Below are 8,636 nucleotides of genomic sequence, written 5' to 3'. Positions count from 1 at the left end.
TAGCTGAATGAAAAGACTTCCCAAAGCAAGGACATGGGGAATTCCATCTACAGCAGCAAATTGAATTAGAATGGGTTAGCATAGTCACTAAGAATGGGAATGAGAGGGTTCCAAAAGCCTTCATTCTGAGTCTTTTCCCCTCAAAATTCTTTGAAGCCCTCAGGTGTTTCTAGCCTCAAATCCCTGCCCAGTCAGGACTCCCAGGATTCCCACAGGCATCCCCAACTCTTCCCTGACTGTGTTTCTCTTTTGTCTGGAATCGCTACCCTGTCTGGGAAAGTTTTCACACATTTAAGCATGCCCATCTGTCACTGCATCCACTCCTAGCCCTGGGAGGAGGACAAGGATAAGATAAGGGAAAGAAAGAGAAATAGGAAAGGCAGGAAGGGAATAGGAGGGCTCCTAGTCTGGCACTATAGAGGCTCTGCCTTGGCTGGAGAAGGGGTGAGAAGAAAAAGAGACTCACGGAGTCAGTATCCCCAAGGTCATGGCCAAGAAGAATTTAAATGAAGAAAAGAAACAGCATATCATCAATATAACATTGATGCTTGCTAAAAGGAAGAACTGTCCGACTGGGGAGAATAGGTGCCACAAGGAATAGTAAGAGGAAAAAGGCTTCTCCCTAAGGTCTCTTCATACAAGAGACCCCTCCTCCCAGAAAGGTCAACTTGGAGCTAAGGGGACAGAATAAAGTAGCCCTTAAAAGACCTAGCCATCAGCAGTGCTGTGTATGGCTACAAAAATCCCCAAGAAGTTGACAAGGACATCTTAAGAAACCTTAATATACGAATGTAAGGTCCCTACCCTAACCCCTCCAATACACACGCACATATACCCCAGGTAGTAGGAAACTAGATAGAAGGTGAGGACACCAGAGAGGAGCTCCTCCAAAGGGCTCCCCGGGGACCTGGGACCTGGGTTTTATTGTCCCTCCTCATCTGAGAGTTGTAGGTCTCTATCCCTGTCCCTTGCTGTTGCTTCTACTTCACCACCACCACCACCCCCTTAACATTCCAGATAGGGAGAGGGGAGGCTATTTCACACAAAGCAGTCTGTGTAGGGAAGTATGCACCCTCCCTCCCAACCCAGGACACACAATGCTCTTTCTCCACCCAAAGCTCTGCCCCCCTCTTCTTTTCCCTCCCCACCACCCCCCAATTGCACATGCCATACTGCAATTGGCCACTGACTCAGACCAGCCCCCCCACCCAGGCTGGATCCCCAGGGGATTTTAAGCGGGTTCCAGGAGACCCTGCTCAGTTTCTTGTTCTTCCCAGGACTTTCCCAGGCCCTCAGGCGTCCTGGCCCCAACCCCAACCCCAGGCCCAGCCATGGCTCCTGGGGATTCCCCAGCCATCCCCATTCCTGTCCTGACTCTGCTGCTCTTCTCCTTTCTGGGTAAGTGGAGATGCCACCACCCCATTCCCCCCCACCCATATAGGCACACTCAAAGGCACATGCAGACACCCCCTTGTATGGGGACCCTCAGTTATCTCCCACCCTCCCTCCCTTCTGCCCTGGTATCCTCATGTCCCTGTTGCTCACACCAGCCCTGTGTCCAAGAGAAGGAGAATAAGAACATGGTGTAAGGAGAAGGGTGGAGTGAGGAGGGACAGACGTGCTCTAGAGGGAGAGAGTAGGTGTATATGGATGTTGGTAGAGAGCTCACAGATGGAAAAAGATGCTGTTCTCAGGCCCTAGCTGGGAGTCTGCCAAGCCAGATGTCAGGAAGGGTGCAGGAGGGAGCAAGATGAGGATACCTGAGTTCCAGTCCGCGTTCAGCACACTGACAAACATCCTGTTTTAGCTGCCCGCTTGAGAAAAGGTCAGGGATGCTCTGGGGGAGGAATCTTAGAACTGATTGTCAAGGTTCTTGGGAGGAACAACTCCTGTCTTTGCCTGAGTGTGTCGGGAGGGTTGGGTGGGAGGGATATGGGTGCTAGACTGTTCTTATATAGCTGTCTTCCTTTCTGTGCATTCTGACATCCTTCTCTTCCTCTCCCAAACGTGGCATATCATGCAGTGGGTGGGTAAGGAAGGAAGGACTATCTGCAGGATTCTAGGAGACCTAGAGCCTGGAGGAGGGGGTTGGGAAAGGGAGAGAAAGAATAAAGGGGAGGGGCAAGTCAGAACCTCAGATCTTCTGAGGAACCTGAAGTCTTGAACTCGAGCTGTCCTGGGTGAGCTACTCTAAGCCTGACATCCTGGGACATGGTGGAGAAAAAGCTGAGGGTGGAGTGGAGAGTAGCAGAGATGGGGATGCTGAGGAGACAATGAGCAGAATAACTTGTTTACATGGAGCTCCGAGGTTTACCAAGGACTTTGCTCCCAACAACCCTCTCATTGAGTGACAGAGTGCAGCACCTACTCTACTTACTGGGTTAGGGTTAGACTTGAGGAAGAACTTCCCAGTTGTGGGAGATTTTGCCAGAGTCTGGAGGATTTAGGCATGGGGGTGGGAGGGGAAATAGAGCAGGCCAAGTGCCCCCATTGTGGCCAGACAATAGAGCACTGTCTGCTTGGTTAATCCCTCACTCCACCTCCACCTCAGCCATCAGTCAGCACCAGGAACAAAGAGGCTTTCAGCCATCATCACCCCCTAGGGTGCTGCCCACACACAGTGTTCCTGTCAGCACTTCCCTGGTGCCAGCTCTGCCTGGGGGCACAGGGTCAGAGTGGGATTTAAGGGACTGGGAAAGCAAAGGCATAGTACCTAAAAGGGACTACAAGTCAGAACACCTAGATTCGGTTTTCTGCTTCACTATCTACCAAGACAGACAGGAAACAAAGTGCTGGTGCCTCAGGAGGGTTCTACATTGAGCAGAGGCCATGTCTGTAGCTTTATCCTGATTAAACTTCCCTTAGCTAAAAGTTCTGCTCAGCTGGGTGGTGGGCTAAGAGGACTGGATGGTCCCATTTCATCTTTTTCATCAAGGCTCCAAGGCTGGCAAAGTTGGTTCCTCTTGGTCTCTCCATCCTGGGACCCTGGCTAGCCAGCATCTCTAAAGCTAATTCTTCGGAAGGAATTGAATCTTGATTCAAGGTTCCAACCCTAGGATACTCCCCCAAGATCCAAGACCAAAAATATTACCCTCCTAGAAATGATGATGGGGGGAAGTACTCCCACAACACTCTATTCAGTCCACTCAGTGCAAGCATTAAGGTAAAGGAGTATTAGAAAGTTCATGTCTACAAAATCCATGTCCAAGGAACATGGTTCTGACTTTCATAAAAGATAAATTCCCATCCTGTGATCATTTCTTTAGCTCTTCTCCCTTGTTTAAATAGTCCCAATAAAAATGGAAGGAAGAGGGGAAGAAGCACAAATGACTCTAGACAGAAAGAAGGAAGAAGAGTGGTAATTCACCCTTTACCTCTTTGTGAAAGGCTTTAAGATGATTCACTTGTATGTACCCACAGTATATAAAGAAAAGGTTAGACAGATGCATAGCTGACGTAGATCTATCCACAGAGATCTGAAATTTAAGACTTTAGGAACAGATCATTTCTATTTCCACCATTCCCATTTCATTAGGCCTGACTCTTTCCATCCTTCTGTGGCCTCTGGGTCACTGATTTCCCATGTCCCACATTAATTATCTCGTGTCTTGATCTTATACTTGCTATAATTTCCTGCCAGCTCTGACCTGGGTGGGGTTCATTTCATGTGTTTTCAGTGTTGTCTCCGGTCCAGGCTATTGTGGTTTACACAGACAGGGAAGTCCATGGTGAAGTAGGCTCCAAGGTGACGCTGCACTGTTCCTTCTGGTCCAGCGAGTGGATCTCAGATGACATCTCCTTCACCTGGCGCTATCAACCTGAGGGAGGCCGGGATGCTATCTCGGTGAGGGCTTGAGTACAACCCAGCAGTTAAAAAATGGTAGAAGGGGAGACTTATAGGGGAGTTAAAGTGCTCAGAGGAGAGGGGGCCCAAGAGTAAAGAGGAATTTGGGTTAAGGTAATGTAGGTAAGAGCACTACTCCTAATTTTAGTGGAATAGAGATATTTTATGAATTGGTAGTAGATGGCAATCCATTCTCTGGATGCCATCATGACCACGTGCCCACATTCCTGGCATCATTCCCTATTTCCACTCTTTCCATTCCACTCTGTTCTAGCACTGTCAGTGGTGAGAAGAAACAATCTTGGCAATGCTCTCCCTACCCCCATTTGCCCTCTCAGGCACCAGAACCTTAGACCCGCTTCTGTCTGAATTCCATACCATAGATTTTCCACTATGCCAAAGGGCAGCCCTACATCGATGAAGTCGGTGCCTTCAAGGAGAGGATCCAGTGGGTTGGGGACCCTCGGTGGAAGGATGGCTCTATTGTCATTCACAATCTAGACTACAGTGACAATGGCACTTTTACCTGTGATGTAAAAAACCCACCTGACATTGTTGGCAAGACCTCACAGGTCACACTTTACGTCTTTGACAAAGGTATGTGGGGTGAGGATGGGGAGGGAAAGGAAAAACGAAGAATGGAGTTCAACTAAACAAATGAACTTTTACTAAACTACTACTATATACAAGTCAGACAGTGGAGACAGAACAGCAAAAGCCAAAAACACAATCTCTGTCCTCAAGAAGCTTATGTTCTACAAGGGGCATATAACATATACAAATAAGTATAAGACAAGTGAGTAAGCCAGAGGAATACTGATGAAAGAGAAGGATGTCAAAGAAGGCTTCAGAGAGGAGTTGGCTCTTGGATTGAACCTTGAAAGAAACCTAGGAGGTAAGAGGTAGTGTGAGGAAGCAGTGCCTGCCAGGATCCATAAGGAGGCATCTAGGTACCTAGGCAGTCCAGATGCTTTGTCTCAATTGATGAAGGCAGAAGATAAAAAAGCATACATTCAGGAACACCTTGTGGTCCAGGCTGGCTAGAACATAGTTTCTTTGAGGGGACTGTTATGAAAGAAAGTACTCAGATTGTGGAGAGCTTTAACAGCCTGGCAGAGCAGTTTTTTCTTTTGTACTGGAGGTAATAGGGAGCCATTGATGGTTTCTGAACAAGGGAGTAAGTGATATGTGCATTAGAAAAGTATTTTTGGCAGCTAAGTGGAGAGAAGAAAGACTGAAAACTGGGAAATCAACTAGGATGATGGTCCAGAGGACAAGAGGGAGGGGGCTAGGAGATGAGTGAAACCTCCTCTAGGCCCAAGAGAAGAAGAGCCCCAGAGATGCAGGAAAAGAAAAAACCAAGGCACCTTTACCTGGGATGTAAAAAACCCACCTGACTGTGCAAAGGCACAATGGAAATTGCTCTGCTTGTCTGTACTACAAGTTGCAAGCAGAAGGTTCGAAGGCTTTTTACACCGAAAAACAAACTTGACCCACCCTCAATAAGTAAGGGAAATGTGGCATCTCTCTCATTTACCTACGGAAAGGACTCCCCCCAGGAAGTAGGGGGCAATAGGCAGAAGCTTCCAGCTCCTCCCAACCTTTCTCCTCACTTCCCTCCGTGCTCAGTGCCCACTAGGTACGGAGTGGTGCTGGGTGCTGTGATCGGGGGTATCCTGGGGCTGGTGCTGCTGCTGGTGCTTCTCTTCTATTTGATTCGATACTGTTGGCTCAGGAGGCAAGCTGCCCTGCGGAGAAGACTCAGGTAAGGATGGTGGGAAGACCGCAGGTCAGTCTGAGAAAACCACCGTGGTGGAGTGAGACGTGGGGCACCGGGAAGGCTGAAAAGAAGCCGAGAAAGGAAAACTCGTCAGCTCTCAGGCTCCGGGCTCAAGTAGGGGACCTGCCCATCAGCAGTCACAGCCCTCTCGCTTTCCTTACAGTGCCATGGAGAAGGGAAAGCTGCACAAATCTAGCAAGGATTCGTCTAAACGAGGCCGGCAGGTCAGAGGGGCCTTCAAGGATCCAAAGGAAGAGGGGCTATCAGGGAGGGGGAAACGGGCAAAGGGACCCCGGGGAGAGAAAGAAGACGGGGAGGAGGTGTGAGAAGCTCCCGAGGTCAAGTGAAAGGAATGGGTCAGGAGTGGGGGTGGGGAGGATTGATTTCTGTTCAATGTACCCCGCTGCAGACGCCTGTTCTGTATGCCATGCTGGATCACAGCCGGAGCACCAAAGCGGCTAGTGAAAAGAAGTCCAAGGGGCTCGGGGAGTCTCGCAAAGACAAGAAATAGCGGTTAGCCGGCCGGGCAGGGGGCCGGGGGCCTGGGGCAGAGCCCTCCAAAGGCTCCCAAGTCGTGGTCATTGAGATGGAGCTCCGCGGGGATGAGCCGGGCGCTGAGCTCCGGCCTGCGGTCAAGTCCCCAAGTAGAACCAGCCTCAAGAACGCCCTCAAGACCATGATGGGCCTGGACTCGGACAAGTGACCACCCCCTCCGGCCCTGCCAGAACGTGGGGGCCTCGGCTCCACCCACCCCTGCCCAGTGCCCCCTCTAGCTCCACCCCGTCTCTCCCTCCTCCACCCCCTCCTCCCACTCCAAGGTGTAAGTTTCATTCCAAGCCTTAGTCCCCAGGTACCTCACTCCCCCCCTCCACCTCTGGCTCTCAGGGAGTCCAGCAGTGCCTGACCATCCCGCTACCTACAACCCTAATAATGGCTGTGTGTTTGGTGCTGACCCTCCGGGCACTGAGAAGAGAGGGGTCCCATTCCCGCTCAGCCTGCCCTTCTCCCCCCTTCTCTGAGACACAGCGCCCAGTTTCCTTCTTTTGTCCTCCATCTCCTATCCCAGCTAACACCCTAGATCAAGCTTACCTAGGGGTTTGATTTAGGGTTTTTTTAAAAAATAATTTTTTATCTGTATCCAGTCTACCCTTCTGATCTCCTGTAGTACCCCATCTTCCTCCCTCCCCCATGACTGAGAACAAATGACGTCATGAGGCTTCTGATGTTCAGTGTTGTACCCTCCCCACTCTATCCTCAGACCACTCCGGGATAGCTGGCCAGCCAATGAGCTGGCACAAACCGGGTCCTCTGTTCCCAGGGTAGACGCCCTTCCCTCTTTCCCTTGGAGCAAGGATCTGGGGCTGGACTTCTGTAAGGAGAAGGCACTAGGGGAAGTGGGGTAGTGGGGTTGGGGGCAGGAAGGGTGTGGGAGCCAAGCCGTAGCCTTGGGGAATGACTTTTGAAAAACTAAATCCAGAAGCAAAAATGGCAAAAGAAAAGAACCGAGAGATAGGATGCAATCCCAACCACAGAGAAATGAATGCCTAGAGTTTTTCTACATTCTGTATATTTCCCCTAAGACTCCCCAAATGTGTTAAATGTTTAATAAACACTGACATTTCCAGAAGTTGTTGGATCTGCCTCTTACTCCCTTACCCCACTGGCAACTGCCCAGGTCCTCCCCATTCCCAGGTCCCTCATCTCCTACCTCCAAGCCCAAGAGCTAGACAAGCATGAATACCTTCTCCCCTGCCCCTAAGCCCTGACCTCCCAACAGCTCCTCACCCTGTTAAAGTTCCTTACTGGATTTCAGGTGTCAGGCAGTCATAACCCCTTCATAATTCACATAGCCATCACACCAATACAACAAGCTGTCAGTAAAGACTCTATTGTAAGGTACACTGTCTCTTTAAGGTCATTTTTTATATGAAAGTTTAATGATGAAAAGGGCAAAAAAAAATCAGAGTATATCCTACACATGTAAAGCACTAGGCAATGCAGTGGCTAGCATGCCTACTCCCACCCATAATTAATTATTTTTTAAACTATTACCTTCCATCTTAGAATTAATACTGTGTAGTAGTTTCAAGGCAGAAGAGAGGTAAGGGCTAGGTAATGAGGTTAAGTGACTTGCCCAGAGTCACACAACTAGGAAATAACTGAGGCCACTAAGAAATGTCTGAGCCCATATTTGAAGCCAGGCTCTTCCCATCACTAATCATGGCTCTCAGTCCACTGAGCCACCTACCTAACTTCCCCAATTAATCTTTTTAAAAACAAACAAACCAACCTACCTCCTTTCCCCAGCTATCACACACTATACAGGTAGAGAAATTTCTAACCCAGTGACCTCTTTCTCATTGTTGAAATCAGTTAGAGAAGTAAGTCCCAACCCTGACTTTTCGACATTTCAAAGTATTTTTACTTATCATGAAGATTCTCCCAAAACTCTGTTAAATTCCTCTGAATTCATCTTAAAATTAAAATCATTTTCTTTCCACACTGTACTTTTGAGGATGGGAAAGATAATATAATATAACAACTCCAAAGAATTTGGGAGTATTTAGTCTCCTCATTACCAAAAGCATGAAAATGGAAAGAATTCGGAATCTCAGAACATTCTCCTCCCCATAGATATTAAAACCCAAGAGTTTCTGATTTCAGTCTTTTTCTTTTAGCACATCTGGATTTGTGGCTTCAAACATGGTGGAAGCCACATGTCATAGTAATTAAAATTCTAATTGTTTCTATAACTCCAATAAATGATGTCCAGTAGGTCAGTTTCTATTACAAGGAGTTGTATCAAGGCTCTGTATAGACTGGTTTTTAAGTATTCTTCCTAATTTTTAATTAAGCCAAGGGTTAAATGTTTAATAAACATGTAATATAAATAACATAAGAAAATGTTTAATAAGCATTCAACTGGTCTAGACCTGTGCAGGGCTTGGAATCAGTAAGTCCTAAGTTTGAATCCCATCCCTGATGTTTATTAGCTATGTGACCTTGAACAAG

At 48.2% G+C, this 8,636-nt stretch overlaps 1 protein-coding gene across 1 annotated transcript; it reads left to right on the top strand.

The window, feature by feature from the left end:
* Nucleotides 1-1,231: 1,231 nt before the first annotated feature.
* MPZ (myelin protein zero) lies at nt 1,232-7,251 on the top strand. Its single transcript, XM_001381678.4, is given in 6 exon segments — nt 1,232-1,398; nt 3,678-3,844; nt 4,228-4,441; nt 5,474-5,609; nt 5,788-5,848; nt 6,034-7,251. Coding segments are annotated over 6 exon segments (939 nt in total). The 5' UTR covers nt 1,232-1,331; the 3' UTR covers nt 6,328-7,251.
* Nucleotides 7,252-8,636: the final 1,385 nt, after the last annotated feature.

This window comes from Monodelphis domestica, chromosome 2 (genome assembly GCF_027887165.1).
Source record: "Monodelphis domestica isolate mMonDom1 chromosome 2, mMonDom1.pri, whole genome shotgun sequence".
NCBI lineage: Eukaryota > Metazoa > Chordata > Mammalia > Didelphimorphia > Didelphidae > Monodelphis > Monodelphis domestica.
The sequence above is the reverse complement of the archived record's forward strand: the minus strand, read 5'-3'. Positions and strand labels throughout refer to the sequence as shown.